General features: G+C 42.2%; 1 protein-coding gene across 1 annotated transcript in view; it reads left to right on the top strand.

Annotated features, from left to right (window-relative positions):
• Window positions 1-19,567, top strand: part of LOC115136039 (cation channel sperm-associated auxiliary subunit gamma-like) — a 32,354-nt gene continuing 12,787 nt past the window's right edge. The window contains exons 1-12 of the mRNA XM_029671380.2: window positions 1-258; window positions 358-411; window positions 499-646; window positions 804-927; window positions 1,435-1,507; window positions 1,782-1,937; window positions 6,386-6,557; window positions 9,076-9,213; window positions 9,460-9,525; window positions 9,870-9,992; window positions 10,129-10,176; window positions 12,756-12,885. Coding sequence (XP_029527240.2) covers window positions 1-258; window positions 358-411; window positions 499-646; window positions 804-927; window positions 1,435-1,507; window positions 1,782-1,937; window positions 6,386-6,557; window positions 9,076-9,213; window positions 9,460-9,525; window positions 9,870-9,992; window positions 10,129-10,176; window positions 12,756-12,885 — 1,490 coding nt within the window. The remainder of the gene's footprint in view (window positions 259-357; window positions 412-498; window positions 647-803; window positions 928-1,434; window positions 1,508-1,781; window positions 1,938-6,385; window positions 6,558-9,075; window positions 9,214-9,459; window positions 9,526-9,869; window positions 9,993-10,128; window positions 10,177-12,755; window positions 12,886-19,567) is intronic.

Genomic DNA, 19,567 nt, shown 5'->3' on the forward strand with positions numbered 1-19,567 from the left:
ATGTGGACCATCCAGGTCTCCCTCATTCTGAGCTTTCTGTGTGGAAGAGGATTAGGAGGAGCAGCCAGAGGAGAGTGTGAATGGGGTGTCAGTCTTTGTGAAATCGGTGACCCCCTCAACCGCATTTCAACCTGTAACTTTGAAAGTCCTCTGACCACCCTGTCAGGAGGCATAGAGATGCAGCAGTTCAGCACCAAGGTTCAGGACATTATAAAGACTCTGACTGACCAGCCAGTCAACACCCAGGAGAGTACCACTGTGAGTTTCCAACCCAGTCAAAGTACAGTGGTTGAGATTTATACCTTGTAACTAGAGGAAGATTCTTCACTGGTTAACTGCACAGTTTCTGTTCTGCAGAGTTATCTTGGCTTCCCTTACTACCTACGCATAGACCTACTGTGTGGTTCAAAGGTAACATAACACCTCTTACATCCTTTAATATGACTTATTTTGAATGCAAACACATTGACTAGAAGAAGAATCTACATCTACATACAGGAGTCTTCTAAGCGTGCCATTCGGGAGGCCCTTCTCACAGGGTTGACCCCCAATGTAGTCCTGACCTTCCAGGAACCTGTCCACCCCATCCGACTCAAATCGCAGAGACTGCAGATCATCCTTACCACAGCCCCCCTGCTGGACAGTGGTGTGTGCGCATGTGTGTCAGTTTTGTCTTGCATGTTGATTTGAACTAGGCCAAGTTTTTATGAGCTACATGTGTGGTCTGTTTGTAGAGTGGAATTCACTCATGTTCATTTGTGCTCCCGGTCAGGAATGTCAAGTGTGTGTGTTTCCCCCTGCAGTGCCCTGTGACAGCGACCTGTGCCAGCTGGGTTGGTATGCTCCCATGCCCATCCTTAATGGGTCGGTAGTATACAGGGTTCAAGTGGTGTCAAATGGCCAGGGTCAACTGGTGCCTGAGAGAAGGTCAGTGACAACTGTTTGTGTATTTAAATGTGCATGCATGCATAGGCCTATACCACACAGTGCCTGCCTAGCGTTGGTCGTGTACTTGCTTCACTTTACAGGATGTCAAATCGGCCACACTTAAAAGTTTACTATTGAATTCTCATCTAGAAAATATTTTTGGGGGTATGTCTATTAAGCAATAAGGCACGAGGGAGTGTGGTATATGGCCAATATACCACGGCTAAGGGATGTTCTTATGCACAACGCATCGCGGAGTCCCTGGACACAGCCCGTAGCCGTGTATATTTTGGCCATATACCACAAATCCCCGAGGTGCCTTATTGCTATTATAAACTGGTTACCAACGTAATTAGAGCAGTAAAAATAAACATTTTGTCATACCCGTGGTATACGGTCTGATATACCATGGCTGTCAGCCAATCAGCATTCAGGGCCAGAACCAAGATCATGACTCTCTCTACATGACTGCTGAACTACATGCTGTGTCTGTGTTTGTGTGAGCAGCTTTGCAGTGAATGTTAATGGCTATGTGCGCACCACTGACAGAGGGGAGACGGAGATCTCCTTTGGTACGGAGGTGAGGGACAGACAGATCCACAAAGAGGGAGAGGAGGAAGGAGAGAGAAAATTAAGCTAACAGACATTCTGTAGATGTGTGGGTGGTTTTGTGCGAAAATGTTTAGCACTAGGTGTCTTCTGAAGGAAGGATTTTTAAAGACATGTAAACAAAAATGTATTGAAGTTGATTATCCACGAGTAATTGTTAAAGTATAGATTATTTATGATTTATGATATTTCAAATGTATATACAGTGCTCTGCTCTTTCTATCTCTCTGTTCGTATGTCTATAGATGCCCGCACTGGAGGACATGATGGTTTTGGGCAGTCCCTCTCGCCCTCTGTGGGCAGTGGTGCAGAGTTCTCCCGTCCTCATCCTCCCTGGTATTCCTGGCTTCAAGGCTGTTCTAATGACCGCCACAGAGTTCCAGCACACCTCCCCCATCGAGGTAAAACCAGACACATAGTATAAAGATGCAGGCTCATTGACTGTTTGTGTGAGTGTGTAGTACTGTGTACCCAGAAGACCTGGGTTCAAATAGCATTTGAAAAAAGGTCAATCTATTTTGTCAGGGAGTCATGCTGAGACCAAGGTCTATTTTGCAGGTTAGCCCTGTAATTACAAAAATAAAAGTCAATACAATACATTATGCAAAACAGAGATACATTCATGGAAGGCAAACACATTCTTCGTCAAAAATCAGCTGCCTGAATTGCTATAGAGGCACCAAATCATCCAGTTTTGGAGATTATTCCACAAGGTGAATTTTTTTTCTCCTAAAACCTGATTTACATAACTCTTGTCGACTGAATTATCTGCTTTCTACTATTAAGCGAGAGGCATGACCTATTTCTATAGAAGAAGCCAATTTTTATTCTAAGCTTCTTTACTTACTCCTCAATATGCTTTTTAAAAGACAATTTATTGTCTTTCAAGATGCCCAGACATTTGTTATCTGGGACACGATAATGTGGACCCCATCCAAAGTACTTATGCTTAAGTCATTGGCGTCATCTCTATCCGTTCTAGAAAACAACATATACTTAGTTTTAGTTTTACCCGCTTTCAAAACTATTTTAAGGTCAAATGTTTTCTGTAAAACAATGACGTTCAGATAGAGCCTGGTTAACAGAAAGGGCAATAGAATACACAACAATATCATCCGCATAGTGACAGTTACAATTTTTTACAGACAAACCAATATTGTTTAAATAGATAGTAAAAAGTACATCACCTAAAATCAACCCCTGTGGGACACCTTTTGTAATATCAAGGAAACCTGACTTAGCACCATCAGAAAATACACATTGTGTCCTGTCAGTCAGGTCATTTTTAAACCAATTACATGCAGCCTCATCCAGACCAATTTTGGACAACATTTTTAATGAATAATGAGTGGTCAACAGTGTCAAATGACTTTTACAGGTCAATGAAAAGGGCAGCACAATGTTATCTTTTGTCCATACAGTTAACTATATAATTTATAACCAATGAAGCAGCAGAGATAGTGCTGACTGAAGCCAGATTGAGGAACTCTTAAAATACATTTTGTAGATAGGAATGATCTTAGCTGAGAGTTGATCAGAGTTTCTAATATTTTTGCTAGTCAAGAAAGTTTAGAGAGAGGGTGGTAATTATTTTGTTCCGATGGGTCACCGTCTTTGTGGAGAAGGAGCACATGGGTCGCCTTCCAAATGCTCGGGATAAAACCAGATATGAACGCCAGACAATTAAAAAAATATATATTTAGCAATCAAGGGGCTGGAAACCTGCAGTAAAAACAGGTCAAGCATATCAACCCCAGTAGGTTATGTAACATCAATCTTAAGCAATAGGTTATGTAACATCAATCTTAAGCAAGGCAGTTAGCACATCACAGGTAGTAACTTGTTGAAATGAAAACACAGATTCACTAGTAGTTGAGGAGTTTTCAGCTAGAGGCTGGGAACAAACTGACTGATCAGGGCCCTGTATCCCGATAGTGATGGAACCTAGGTATACGAGTGTTTTAACTATGCATCTTTCCTACAACGGCTGAAGATGTAACGTACATTTCCCAAAACACCCCGCAGATATGTCGTTGAGGCATGTCAATACTGATAGTATCAAAAGAAAGACAATGCTGCTCTCGGATCAGCTTTCTCCATTAAAATCTTAACTTAACATTATAATTATTCTACAATACTAACAATGGATCAGCTCCTAGAAAGATATGATCACCTATGGCTGCAAATATTGATACGGCTTATTATAATGCTTACACTATAACAGGTTACCAACTTTGTTAAAGCAAGGCCCCTGAACTCTCATGTATTTTCTGCGCTATCCAATGATATGGGCAGCGACCATGTAAGGCTTTTACAACATATAGAAGTGCGCTGGTTATCAAGGGGCAAAGTATTTACATATTTTTTTAAATTGAGAGACGAGCTTAAAGTTTTCTTTACTGACCACCATTTTCACTTTCCTGACCGCTTTCATGATGACGAGTTTCTCACACCACTGGCCTATCTGGGTGATGTTTTTTCTCGCCTGAATGATCTGAATCTAGGATTACAGGGACTCTCCGCAACTATATTCAATGTGCAGGACAAAATTGAGGCTATGATTAAGAAGTTGGAGCTCTACTCTGTCTGCATTAACAAGGACAACACACAGGTCTTTACATCATTGTATGATTTTTTGTGTGCAAATGAACTCAAGCTTATGGACAATGTCAAATGTGATATAGCACCTGAGTGAGTTGGGTGCGCAATTACGCAGGTACTTTCCTGAAACGGATGACACTAACAACTGGATTCGTTATCCCTTATCTGCCTCCAGTCCACCTACCGATATCTGAACAAGAGAGCCTCATTGAAACTGCAACAAGGGGTTCTGTGAAAATTTTATTTAATCAGAAGCCACCGACAGATTTCTGGATTGGGCTGCCCTCAGAGTATCCTGCCTTGGCAAATCGCGCTGTTAAGACACTGATGCCCTTTGCAACCACGTACCTATGTGAGAGTGGATTATCGGCCCTCGCTAGCATGAAAACTAAATATAGCCACAGACTGTGTTTGGGAAATGATTTAAGATTGAGACTCTCTCTAATACAACCCAACAATGCAGAGTTATGTTCGTCCTTTCAAGCACACCCTTCTCATTAACCTGTGGTGAGTTATTCACAATTTTCGATGAAAAAATTAGGTTTTATATGTAAGATTGTTAAATATAGAGCAAAATTATTGATTATTATATTATTATTTGTGCACTGGTCCTATAAGAGCTCTTTGTCACTTCCCACGAGCAGGGTTGTGACAAAAACTCACACAAAACTCATAAATGTATCGTATAGTGTGTGGCAGGCTTACAATGTTGGCAAAAAACAACATTTGAGAGTGCGCTGACTCTGATGCTAGAGGGGGTACACAGCTGGAGGTTGAATATTTAAAGGGGTACGGGACTATAAAAGTTTGGAAACCACTGCCCTATAATAATGCACTAAATCAAGATTTGGGAACATCATTATGTACATGTTAGGCTACACTTCATGAAATATATTGAGACAAATTACAGACAGTAGTGTACAAGTAGAAAAATAGAACTCGATTAATTGAACATAGGCCTATAGCCTACTGTAGACAATTTATATTTGAATGCATTCATCTGTTTTAATTTGTAGTATATTTTTTTATACGTCACTTGTTTGTATGAATTGCAAAGACATTGGCAACTTTGTAATGATGCCTGAGTCTGACAGAACTTGCTTAGGCAGGGAAGGGGAGGAATTTGCACACTTCAGCAAATACATTTTTTTCACAAATGTATAAGAATCACCAGCAGAGTCAGAAATAGAGCTTAACAAGTAATTGGATTTCGCTTTTTTAATAATAGTACAACTGTTTCTGAGTTGTCTGAAAGATTGCCAATCAGAGACAGTCAGTTTTCCTAGCTTTGGCCGAGGCTTGGTTCCTCTTGTGAATATCAAATGAATACCAAGTGTTTGATTTGTTCTTAACTGTATATTGTTTTAAAGGTGCATGTTTATCTGCTAGGCAACAGCCTGGGCAACTCCAGTCCTCGGGGGCCTGATTGGTGTCACACTTTTGTCCCAGTCCCAGCTAACACACCTGACTCCAATAATCAACTAATCATGATTTTCAGTTTACAATGCAATTAGTTTAAATCAGCTGTGTTTGCTAGGAGGGGCAAAGTGGGGGAAAGTGTGACACCAATCAGACTCCTGAGGACTGGAGTTGCCCAGGCCTGTCAGACCTCAGACAGTGAGGGGGATAAAAATAGAGGAGAAATGTTCAATGGCTAACTGAGTCAGGAATTCGGGAAACTCTGGATAACTCGCATTGGGATAATTCATGTAAAATTTTAATAGCCGATTAAGTATAGAGGTTCGGCCACTGTTGCGACTCGATAGGTTTGGGAGATCCCTCGATGACCAAGGGGAAGTGGGACATGGTGGACCCAAGCCAATCAGTAGAATACCCCGAGGCTGAGGGACTGTAGTCCTCCGCAAGTAAACAGGTGTTGCATTGGAAATTGCGCCGGTCCACGTTGTCCAAGAACAGAGCAAAATAGATGCAACTCCTACAACGTAAGAAACGTTTACCTTTGATATTTTTGTTTCATATACTCCCAATAATAAACTATACAAAAAGATGAAAATGTTTGAAAGCTTTAGTTGTGCTTGATTGCTCTTGCATGGTGCAATGGAACTAATGAAATAGTCCCTAAAGTGCAAACCCTGCCCATCTGTCACACCAAACAGGCTCAAGCAAACGTTTCATTTTAGTCAATTTCAATTCCAATTTTCCTGAATGCTTCTCCATAAGAAAAACATTGTAATTTCAGTTTACTACCTGAATTTACATGGAATTGACCCCCACGGTTTACACTTAGGTGGGCATCGAGAGCTGTTGGGCGGGCTCCCTGAACTGCCCCCAGGTGGAGTTCTCCTCCATGATCTTGGAGGCAATCTCCACAGAGAGCTCCCTGTTCATCCGCCAGAACCAGCTGCTGCACCGCTTCGTGGGCAACTTCTCTCTGCTGCCTCTAAGAGCCCCGCCCTCAGGTACAGCACACCGTCAGACACCGCTGGCTCCCATTCACCCTGCTTACACACTGGAACAAGAAATCTGGAATCTCTGTCCCCTGTGTCCACAGAATAAATCAAATCAAAGTTTATTTGTCACGTGCGCCGAATACAACAGGTGAAATGCTTACTTACAGGCTCTAACAAATAGTGCAAAAAAGGTATTAGGTGAACAATAGGTAGGTAAAGAAATAAAAGAACAGTAAAAAAAAGTAAAAGTAGCGAGGCTAAATACAGACACTGGTTGGTCAGGCTGATTGAGGTAGTACAGTGGGGCAAAAAAGTATTTAGTCAGCCACCAATTGTGCAAGTTCTCCCACTTAAAAAGATGAGAGAGGCCTGTAATTTTCATCATAGGTACACTTCAACAATGACAGACAAAATGAGAAAAAAAATCCAGAAAATCACATTGTAGGATTTTTAATGAATTTATTTGCAAATTATGGTGGAAAATAAGTATTTGGTCACCTACAAACAAGCAAGATTTCTGGCTCTCACAGACCTGTAATTTCTTCTTTAAGAGGCTCCTCTGTCCTCCACTCGTTACCTGTATTAATGGCACCTGTTTGAACTTGTTATCAGTATAAAAGACACCTGTCCACAACCTCAAACAGCCACACTCCAAACTCCACTATGGCCAAGACCAAAGAGCTGTCAAAGGACACCAGAAACAAAATTGTAAACCTGCACCAGGCTGGGAAGACTGAATCTGCAATAGGTAAGCAGCTTGGTTTGAAGAAATCAACTGTGGGAGCAATTATTAGGAAATGGAAGACATGGAAGACATACAAGACCACTGATAATCTCCCTTGATCTGGGGCTCCATGCAAGATCTCACCCCGTTGGTTCAAAATGATCACAAGAACAGTGAGCAAAAATCCCAGAACCACACCGGGGGACCTAGTGAATGACCTGCAGAGAGCTGGGACCAAAGTAACAAAGCCTATCATCAGTAACACACTACGCCGCCAGGGACTCAAATCCTGCAGTGCCAGACGTGTTCCCCTGCTAAAGCCAGTACATGTCCAGGCCCGTCTGAAGTTTGCTAGAGAGCATTTGGATGATCCAGAAGAAGATTGGGAAAATTTAATATGGTCAGATGAAAATATAACTTTTTGGTAAAAACTCAACTCGTCGTGTTTGGAGGACAAAGAATGCTGAGTTGCATTCAAAGAACACCATACCTACTGTGAAGCATGGGGGTGAAAACATCATGCTTTGGGGCTGTTTTTCTGCAAAAGGACCAGGACGACTGATCCGTGTAAAGGAAAGAATGAATGGGGCCATGTATTGTGAGATTTTGAGTGAAAACCTCCTTCCATCAGCAAGGGCATTGAAGATGAAACGTGGCTGGGTCTTTCAGCATGACAATGATCCCAAACACACTGCCCGGGCAACGAAGGAGTGGCTTCGTAAGAAGCATTTCAAGGTCCTGGAGTGGCCTAGCCAGTCTCCAGATCTCAACCCCATAGAAAATCTTTGGAGGGAGTTGAAAGTCCGTGTTGCCCAGCAACAGCCCCAAAACATCACTGCTGTAGAGGAGATCTGCATGGAGGAATGGGCCAAAATACCAGCAACAGTGTGTGGAAACCTTGTGAAGACTTACAGAAAACGTTTGACCTCTATCATTGCCAACAAAGGGTATATAACAAAGTATTGAAATAAACTTTTGTTATTGACCAAATACTTATTTTCCACCATAATTTGCAGGTAAATTCATAAAAAATCCTACAATGTGATTTTCTGGATTTTTTTTCGCATTTTGTCTGTCATAGTTGAAGTGTACTTATGATGAAAATTTCAGGCCTCTCTCATCTTTTTAAGTGGGAGAACTTGCACAATTGGTGGCTGACTAAATACTTTTTTGCCCCACTGTATGCATATACTATGCATATATGATGAACAGAGAGTAGCAGTAGCGTAAAAGAGGGGTTGGTGGGTGGCGAGACACAATGCAGATAGCCCGGTTAGCCAATGTGCGGGAGCACTGGTTGGTCGGCCCAATTGAGGTAGTATGTACATGAATGTATAGTTAAAGTGACTATTTATATATGATAAACAGAGAGTAGCAGCAGCGTAAAAACAGGGGTTGGGGGGGCACACTGCAAATAGTCCAGATAGCCTTTTGATTACCTGTTCAGGAGTCTTGGGGGTAAAAAATAGTTGAGAAGCCTTTTTGTCCTAGACTTGGTCCTAGAAATTGCACTGTTGATTCTCAAACTGAGACTACAGCACCTAGAGACGCATGAACACAGATTAAATTGCATATTCATTCATGAATTGTATGTTTCTGTCCATCAAGTTAAACAACTCAACTATTTTTGGATAAACTGCATATGTAAAAAGACTGTCAATGGATGACTCACATTGGGGAAAAAACAGTGGCAAAATTTCGGACACAAAGTCTCTTTGTGGCCATAGCAATCAGATCCACTAACAAAACCGTACATGGCTCCATTAAAACTCTCCGTATTCCCCTCTCTCTACCCTGTGTCAGAGGCGTGGCAGCAGGTGCTGCGCACAGTGTGCGTGTCCCGCATGGTGCCTGTGTTCATCCCGTACCACGGCACCGAGTACTTCTACATCCTGGGAGGAGGCTGGCAGAAGGGCACCCTCTACAGGGCCCAGGTCTACGGTCAGTCAGTCAGTTAGTTAGTTATTCAAGCAGACAGGCAGCCAGTCAATTAGTCAAACAATGAATGAATCAGTCAGCCAGTCAGTCCCAAATCCCTGGCTGTCAGATATGATGATTCTTTTTTTACTCCGGCTATGTGCTTAGCTGTCTCTTCTTTGGGATTTACTTCTCTGTTTTTTACTTATCACACAATTCTCTTAGTCTTTACTTCTCTTATTATTTTCCACGGTTCAATTTCCCCAACAGATGGGGATGTGACGTTTACTCAGTTGCTAGACTCCAAGGGCAGCACTGCTTGCGAGTTTATGAACAGTGAGTTCACCAGCCACTATATTTTCATGAATTACCATGAATGTTTTATATTAAGGTTTTTTGAAGTACTATACACAACTGTCTAATGTAGGCTAACTGATGGTTGTGTTATGATATATTATTTTTCATTGTCTGCAGACCTGTATTTTAAATTATTTGAAATACTTTATCTGTGCTTGATTGAACTTTCCTGGCTTAATTAACCAATAGAATAGTTACAAAGGTGCTAACCCTGCTCATTTGGTGCTCAAGGAAACGCTGGAAGTATTTGAATGAATTCAAGTAGTATTTGAACCCAGGTCTGAACTGTTTAGATTCACCCCTCATGTGTATATTATCCTCAGGTAAAGCCTGCCAGGTCAAATGGGCAGCCCAGGATTCTTCCCACAACCACCTGATTGACTTGGTTCTCCTCGAACTGCTACCGGACAATAAACAGGCCCACTCCTACCACCTCCTCATATTAGGTACAGTAGTAACAAGTTATTTCAGATGATTTACAGAAACTTTGAAGCCCGAAAGTCTGCACACTATAATTTCAATGTAACAGAGTGGTGTGAGAAGTAGGACATGTAATAATAAAACTGTTTCTGGTCTTTGCAGACAATAATTTCCACCTTGGCGACACCTTGCCCAAGTATATACCAAAAGGTAATTTCTGCCCCTATTATATATGTTTTGCATTTTGTAACTGAGTTGAGTTGGTTTAAACTCACTCCTCAGGTTGAAATACCCCCACCCGCTAGCTGTTCGGTGGTGCAGCTGGCTAAGGTGTTTCCAGAGGAAGGGCATGTGTGTTTGCAAGACAGAGGATGCAAGATTGAGTTCCAGTGTGAACTCTTGAGCGAGGAAGCTAAACTATTGAGCGACAGCATGACCACATTAATATTATGTATTATACAGTGAGGGAAAAAAGTATTTGATCCCCTGCTGATTTTGTACATTTGCCCACTGACAAAGAAATGATCAGTCTATAATTTTAATGATAGGTTTATTTGAACAGTGAGAGACAGAATAACAACAACAAAAATCCAGAAAAACGCATGTCAAAAATTGTATAAATTGATTTGCATTTGAATGAGGGAAATAAGTATTTGACCCCTCTGCAAAACATGATTTAGTACTTGGTTGCAAAACCCTTGTTGGCAATCAGAGGTCAGATGTTTCTTGTAGTTGGCCACCAGGTTTGCACACATTTTAGGAGGGAGTTTGTCCCACTTCTCTTTGCAGATCTTCTCCAAGTCAAGGTTTCGAGACTGACGTTTGGCAAATCGAAACTTCAGCTCCCTCCGTAGATTTTCTATGGGATTAAGGTCTGGAGACTGGCTAGGCCACTCCAGGACCTTAATGTGCTTCTTGAGACATTCCTTTGTTGCCTTGGCTGTGTGTTTTGGGTCATTGTCATGCTGGAATACCCATCCACGACCCATTTTCAATGCCCTGGCTGAGAAAAGGAGGTTCTCACCCAAGATGTGACGGTACATGGCCCCTTCCATCGAAGTTGTCCTGTCACCTTAGCAGAAAAACACCCCCAAAGCATAATGTTTCCACCTCCATGTTTGACGGTGGGGATGGTGTTCTTGGGGTCAAAGGCAGCATTCCTCCTCCAAACACGGCGAGTTGAGATGATGCCAAAGAGCTCCATTTTGGTCTCATTTGACCACAGCACTTTCACCCAGTTGTCCTCTGAATCATTCAGATGTTCATTGGCAAACTTCAGACGGGCATGTATATGTGCTTTCTTGAGCAGGGGGACCTTGCGGGCGCTGCAGGATTTCAGTCCTTCACGGCGTAGTGTTCCCAATTGTTTTCTTGGTGACTATGGTCCCAGCTGCCTTGAGATCATTGACAAGATCCTCCTGTGTAGTTCTGGGCTGATTCCTCACCGTTCTCCTGATCATTGCAACTCCACGAGGTGAGATCTTGCATGGAGGCCCAGGCTGAGGGAGATTGACAGTTCTTTTGTGTTTCTTCCATTTGCGAATAATCACACTAACTGTTGTCACCTCCTCACCAAGCTGCTTGGCGATGGTCTTGTAGCCCATTCTTCGTTTTTGAAAGTGTTCAGTTTCATTAAAATAAGATGAACCCTTACCACGATGCTCTTTGGTCCTCTCCTTCTTCCCAAGACAACCGTTACAGAAACACCCACCAAAAAAGGATCAAGCAGCGTTGGGGGGAGTGTGGCGAAGTCAGGTAGGAGACCTGCGCCAACTCCCCGTGCTTACCGGAGAGAGAGAGGGACCGGGCAGGCACCATGTTATGCAGTGGAGCGCACGGTGTACCCGGTGTGTGTGCATAGCCCGGTGCGGTACATTCCAGCTCCTCGTATCGGCCGGGCTAGAGTGGGCATCGAGCCATGTGCCATGAAGCCGGCTCTACGCATCTGGTCTCCAGTGCGTCTCCTTGGGCCTAATCTCAGCTCGTTACCTGTATAATTTTTTATTTTATTTCACCTTTATTTAACCAGGTAGGCAAGTTGAGAACAAGTTCTCATTTACAATTGCGACCTGGCCAAGATAAAGCAAAGCAGTTCGACACATACAACAACACAGAGTTACACATGGAGTAAAACAAACATACAGTCAATAATACAGTAGAAACAAGTCTATATACGATGTGAGCAAATGAGGTGAGATAAGGGAGGTAAAGGCAAAAAAAAGGCCATGGTGGCAAAGTAAATACAATATAGCAAGTAAAACACTGGAATAGTAGATTTGCAGTGGAAGTGGAATGTGCAAAGTAGAAATAAAAATAATGGGGAGCAAAATAAATAAATAAAATAAATACAGTAGGGAAAGAGGTAGTTGTTTGGTCTAAACTATAGATGGGCTATGTGCAGTAATCTGTGAGCTGCTCTGACAGCTGGTGCTTAAAGCTAGTGAGGGAGATAAGTGTTTCCAGTTTCAGAGATTTTTGTAGTTCGTTCCAATCAAAGACACCTGGGAGCCAGAAATCTTTCTGATTGAGAGGGGGTCAAATACTTATTTCCTCCCATTAAAATGCAAATCAATTTCTAACATTTTTGACATGCGTTTTTCTGTTTTTTTTGTTATTCTGTCTCTCACTGTTCAAATAAACCTACCATTACAATTATAGACGGATCATTTCTTTGTCAGTGGCAAAACGTACAAAATCAGCAGGGGATCAAATACTTTTTTCCCTCACTGTATTAGGTGAAATATTGACTTGTTTTGCATTAGGGTGAGTAACGGTGTGTGTTTGTGCAGGCAGTGGAGACTCGTTCACGGTGGTGACCAAGACTCAGGAAAATGTCACAGTGACTCTGCACTTGAGGGGCATGGTGTTCAACCCCATCAGTGCCATCCTCTACATCTGGGGCAACGCTCTGCTCTGCTCGTGGGTATTCAGCTGTGTGTGTGTGAGAGAGAGAGCGGCTAGCTTACATTTAGGGTTCATATAGCTATAGATTTGAGCGACAGGACTGTGAGCACACACAACTGAAACCGCCTCTGAAATAAAGGCTAGAAAGTAGCAGAAGTGTGTGCATAACGTTCGTGTAAGGGTTTCCATTAGGAAAATGTGGCGCCGAACATTTGGCTGGCATTATTTTAATTTACCAGACACCCACGGTTCTCAGAATGACAGAAATCACCTCTCCATCACGGTGTCCACAGTGTCGCCCTCCCAGAGTGCAAAGAACCTTGGCGTGACCCTGGACAACACCCTGTCATTTTCTGCAAACATCAAAGCAGTAACTCAGTCCTGCAGGTTCGTGCTCTACAACATCCGTAGAGTACGACCGTACCTCACACAGGAAGCGGCGAAAGTCCTAATCCAGACACTTGTCCTCTCCCTTCTGCACTACTGCAACTCGCTGTTGGTTGGGCTCCCCGCTTGTACCATCAACGTCCTGCAACTTATCCAGAACACTGCAGCCCACCTGGTTTTCAACCTTTCCAAGTTCTCTCATGTCACCCCGCTCCTCCACACACTCCCCTGGCTTCCACTTGAAGCTCGCATCCACTACAAGACCATGGTGCTTACCTACGGAACAGCAAGAGGAACTGCCCATCCCTACCTTCAGGCTATGCTCAAACCCTACACCCCAACCCAAGCACTCTGTTCTGCCACCTCAGGTCTCTTTGCCCTCCCACCCCTAGGGCAGCTCCCGCTCAGCCCAGTCCAAGCTCTTCACTTTCCTGGTACCCCAATGGTGGAACCAGCTTCCCCCTGATGCTAAGACAGCAGAGTCCCTTCCCATCTTCGGAACACCCCTGAAATCCTACCTCTTCAAGCAGTATCTTAAATAATCCTCCTCACCTTGAGCGCCCCCCCTTCTAGCTCTGACTCTACGTTGAGGAAGAATTTACTGTCTATGCCTGTCATGTGTTTGTCCCACCTAGCTGTCTTTAGATGAATGCACTAACTAGATAAGAGCATCTGCTAAATGACTAAAATATCAAAGTTAATTAATCCTATTAACAGAATATGCAACTCGATGATGCAACTGCGTGCGTACTTTAGAATAAAATAACGAGTAACGTTAGGCCTAATGAACAGCAAAATCACTAGTCTATGTCAATCTATTATCCCCCATAGTAGAAAAGTTGACCTATTCTAAATAGCCTATTCTAAACAGACTCTGGGATGATATATCCCACATTCATATAACCAGTACGCCTAGGCAAAAAAAATCTAAATAAGCCATGAGGCTGATGCAACAGATCAGAACGTTTCGCTTAAAATGTTGATAAACCATTATTTCTTCACATTATAAGCGGAGCAATGCGCAGGTTTGTGCCTTTGGCTACTGGACAATGAAAGAAAGTTGATTTGAAAACCAATAGAACATGAGAGAAATGGGCTACTTGTTTCAATGGCATATTTATGAAATAATTACCTCCCATGTTTGGTTGTGTTTTGGCTAGGCCGCTTTGAAGCAAGGTGAACATTCCTCATAATATGTCGTAAAATGATCAGGTTTCAAATAATTAAGTGTATGTTTTCAAAATGCATACTGCCTCCAGCTCATTGCAAAGTGGTGCGTGACGAGCTGAAGCCTGCCTACCGTTATATCCACTTGAATGGCAAAGGGGAAGTGTGCTTCAATTACAGTTGAGAAATAAAAATAATAGTAGCTCTTTTTAGCCTGGGCTATCAAAACTGTTTTTAACATGCGATTTAATTTAGAATTGTTTGCGCAATGATTGGGCATAAAAAAAAAAATCACGTTTCACTCCAGCTGCAACAGAAGCTGAAACAGATTTTCAGCTTTAACTAGACTCTCTTATCTGTATGCTGTGCACGTGTGATAAATAATAATCATAACGACTAATGAAAATACATCTGGCCATTTAATTCCTCTAAATTATGCAAAGTAACCCATAGACCGATAAGTATGAGCGGTCAAATGTATTTGCATCAACTGGTATTTTCATAAATTAATAGGCTAAAAAGCATTATTTTGCAATGGCATTTTTTTTCTTTTTTTTCTGATAATTAGCTGTTGCCAAGTTTATAATTTATTTTAAAAAATTATCTGCCAATATCCAGCTACTACCGGCTAACAGAAACCCTGGTGCAAGTGTGTGTAAACGCAGGTACAGTTGAAGTCGGAAGTTTACATACACTTAGGTTGGAGTCATTAAAACTCCTTTTTCAACCACTCCACAAATTTCTTGTTAACTAACTATAGTTTTGGCAAGTCGGTTAGGTCATCTACTTTGTGCATGACACAAGTAATTTCTCCAACAATTGTTTACAGACAGTGAATTATAAGTGAAATAATCACAATTCCAAAGAAGTTTACAAACACTAAGTTGACTTTGCCTTTAAACAGCTTGGAATATTCCAGAAAATTATGTTATGGCTTTAGAAGCTTCTGATAGGCTAATTGACATAATTTGAGTCAATTGGAGGTGTACCTGTGGATATATTTCAAGGCCTACCTTTCAACTCCGTGCTTATTTTCTTGACATCATGGGAAAATCAAAAGAAATACAAGACCTCAGAAGTTTTTTTAGACCTCCACAAGTCTGGTTCATCCTTGGGAGCAATTTCCAAACGCCTGAAGGTACCACGTGCATCTGTACAAACTATAGTACACAAGTATAAACACCATGGGACCACGCAGCTGTCATACCACTCAGGAAGGAGACGCGTTCTGTCTCTTAGAGATGAACGTACTTTGGTGCGAAAAGTGCAAATCAATCTCAGAACAACAGCAAAGCATCTTGTGAAGATGCTGGAGGAAACAGGTACAAAAGTACATATATCCACAGTAAAACGAGTCCTATATCGACATAACCTGAAAGGCCGCTCAGCAAGGAAGAAGCCTTTGCTCCAAAACTGCCATAAAAAAAGCCAGACTACGGTTTGCAACTGCACATGGGGAAAAAGATTGTACTTTTTGGAGAAATGTCCTCTGGTCTGATGAAACAAAAATAGAACTGTTTGGCCATAATGACCATCGTTATGTTTGGAGGAGAAAGGGGGAGGCTTGCAAGCTGAAGAACACCATCCCAACCGTGAAGCACTGGGGTGGAAGCATCTTGTCGTGGGGGTGCTTTGCTGCAGGAGGGACAAGTATACTTCACAAAATAGATGGTATCATGAGGAAGTAAAATTCTGTGGATATATTGAAGCAACATCTGTCATGGAAATGTCCTTAATTACCAAATGATGAGAGAGCAAATCACACACCAGTCAGAGTTAACCTTCACCTTTAATAATAATTAAGCTTTTGCAATAGCATTTTGACTTTCAACATTTCAGTATCTCTAATGAAAAGTTGAGAGTGGTCAACATAATGGCAACTGAGATCTTTTATAGCAAAGATCCACCCCCCTAGTCGCCTCTTCAACCTCCTGAGGTTGAAGAAATTTGGCTTGTCACCAAAAGCACTCACAAACTTCTACAGATGCTCAATCGAGAGCATCCTGTCGGGCTGTATCACCGCCTGGTACGGCAACTGCTCCGCCCACAACCGTAAGGCTCTCCAGAGGGTAGTGCGGTCTGCACAACGCATCACCAGGGGCAAACTACCTGCCCTCCAGGACACCTACACCACCCGATGTCACAGGAAGGCCATAAAGATCATCAAGGACAACAACCACCCGAGCCACTGCCTGTTCACCCCGCTATCATCCAGAAGGCGAGGTCAGTACAGGTGCATCAAAGCTGGGACCGAGAGACTGAAAAACAGCTTCTATCTCAAGGCCATCAGACTGTTAAACAGCCACCACTAACATTGAGTGGCTGCTGCCAACACACTGACTCAACTCCAACCACTTTAATAATGGGAATTGATGGGAAATGATGTAAAATATATCACTAGCCACTTTAAACAATGCTACCTAATATAATGTTTACATACCCTACATTATTCATCTCATATGTATATGTATATACTGTACTCTATATAATCTACTGCATCTTTATGTAATACATGTATCACTAGCCACTTTAACTATGCCACTTTGTTTACATACTCATCTCATATGTATATACTGCACTCAATACCATCTACTGTATCTTGCCTATGCCACTCTGTACCATCACTCACTCATATATCTTTATGTACATATTCTTATCCCCTTACACTTGTGTCTATAAGGTAGTAGTTGTGGAATTGTTAGCTAGATTACTTGTTGGTTATTACTGCATTGTCGGAACTAGAAGCACAAGCATTTCGCTACACTCACATTAACATCTGCTAACCATGTGTATGTGACAAATAAAATTTGATTTGACATGACAAACCACAGGTCTTAGGAACTTACACAAAGAAAGACTTTACTTCAGAGAGGAGTATCCCATAGCCAGACAGCATTGGCTAAACAAAGCTCTTATCTCGTTCTTGGTATAAAGTGGTACCAAGACATTACCCCCACCCAATGATATACAGTGCCTTGCGAAAGCATTCGGCCCCCTTGAACTTTGCGACCTTTTGCCACATTTCAGGCTTCAAACATAAAGATATAAAACTGTATTTTTTTGTGAAGAGTCAACAACAAGTGGGACACAATCATGACGTGGAACGACATTTATTGGATATTTCAAACTTTTTTAACAAATCAAAAACTGAAAAATTGGGCGTGCAAAATTATTCAGCCCCCTTAAGTTAATACTTTGTTGCGCCACCTTTTGCTGCGATTACAGCTGTAAGTCGCTTGGGGTATGTCTCTATCAGTTTTGCACATCGAGAGACTGACATTTTTTCCCATTCCTCCTTGCAAAACAGCTCGAGCTCAGTGAGGTTGGATGGAGAGCATTTGTGAACAGCAGTTTTCAGTTCTTTCCACAGATTCTCGATTGGATTCAGGTCTGGACTTTGACTTGGCCATTCTAACACCTGGATATGTTTATTTTTGAACCATTCCATTGTAGATTTTGCTTTATGTTTTGGATCATTGTCTTGTTGGAAGACACATCTCCGTCCCAGTCTCAGGTCTTTTGCAGACTCCATCAGGTTTTCTTCCAGAATGGTCCTGTATTTGGCTCCATCCATCTTCCCATCAATTTTAACCATCTTCCCTGTCCCTGCTGAAGAAAAGCAGGCCCAAGCCATGATGCTGCCACCACCATGTTTGACAGTGGGGATGGTGTGTTCAGGGTGATGCGCTGTGTTGCTTTTACGCCAAACATAACGTTTTGCATTGTTGCCAAAAAGTTCAATTTTGGTTTCATCTGACCAGAGAACCTTCTTCCACATGTTTGGTGTGTCTCCCAGGTGGCTTGTGGCAAACTTTAAACGACACTTTTTATGGATATCTTTAAGAAATGGCTTTCTTCTTGCCACTCTTCCATAAAGGCCAGATTTGTGCAATATACGACTGATTGTTGTCCTATGGACAGAGTCTCCCACCTCAGCTGTAGATCTCTGCAGTTCATCCAGAGTGATCATGGGCCTCTTGGCTGCATCTCTGATCAGTCTTCTCCTTGTATGAGCTGAAAGTTTAGAGGGACGGCCAGGTCTTGGTAGATTTGCAGTGGTCTGATACTCCTTCCATTTCAATATTATCGCTTGCACAGTGCTCCTTGGGATGTTTAAAGCTTGGGAAATCTTTTTGTATCCAAATCCGGCTTTAAACCTCTTCACAACAGTATCTCGGACCTGCCTGGTGTGTTCCTTGTTCTTCATGATGCTCTCTGCGCTTTTAACGGACCTCTGAGACTATCACAGTGCAGGTGCATTTATACGGAGACTTGATTACACACAGGTGGATTGTATTTATCATCATTAGTCATTTAGGTCAACATTGGATCATTCAGAGATCCTCACTGAACTTCTGAAGAGAGTTTGCTGCACTGAAAGTAAAGGGGCTGAATAATTTTGCACGCCCAATTTTTCAGTTTTTTATTTGTTAAAAAAGTTTGAAATATCCAATAAATGTCATTCCACTTCATGATTGTGTCCCACTTGTTGTTGATTCTTCACAAAAAAATACAGTTTTATATCTTTATGTTTGAAGCCTGAAATGTGGCAAAAGGTCGCAAAGTTCAAGGGGGCCGAATACTTTCGCAAGGCACTGTATATTAATTGTCATTTTAGACACTCCCATCCCAAATACAACCAATTCTGGACAAGCTCACGGAGAGGAGAGTGAGCCTCTAGGTCAAGATAAGGGCAACGAGAGAGGGAACATAGAATGGTTCCAGACACTGCCATCCTCCTCTCCCCGATGGGAAAAGTAGGGAGTGACTGGCACACGGACATGGTAGAGCCAAGAGATAATTGGTTCCCCCTCAATCATCCCTTCACATGGTTTAAAATATACGTTTACACATGACGACAAGTTTGACCTCTCCCCTCTCTGCGGCCCAAGTAACTGAACCCTGACAGAGAACAGATAACTGCAAATGGCCACCATATAGTACAACAAGATACCTTCTGATGAGAAGTAACTCACAAGCATATAATGAAAATAAAACATCTTATCTATGTTACCCAACTAATTCTGATTTATCCCCAACACATCTCAAGACATCAGTTAGGAAGTTAAAGCTTGGTTGCAAATGGGTCTTCCAAATGGACAATGACCCCAAGCATACTTCCAAAGTTGTGGCAAAATGGCTT

Source organism: Oncorhynchus nerka, linkage group LG10 (genome assembly GCF_034236695.1).
Source record: "Oncorhynchus nerka isolate Pitt River linkage group LG10, Oner_Uvic_2.0, whole genome shotgun sequence".
In the NCBI taxonomy this organism is placed as follows: Eukaryota; Metazoa; Chordata; class Actinopteri; order Salmoniformes; family Salmonidae; genus Oncorhynchus; species Oncorhynchus nerka.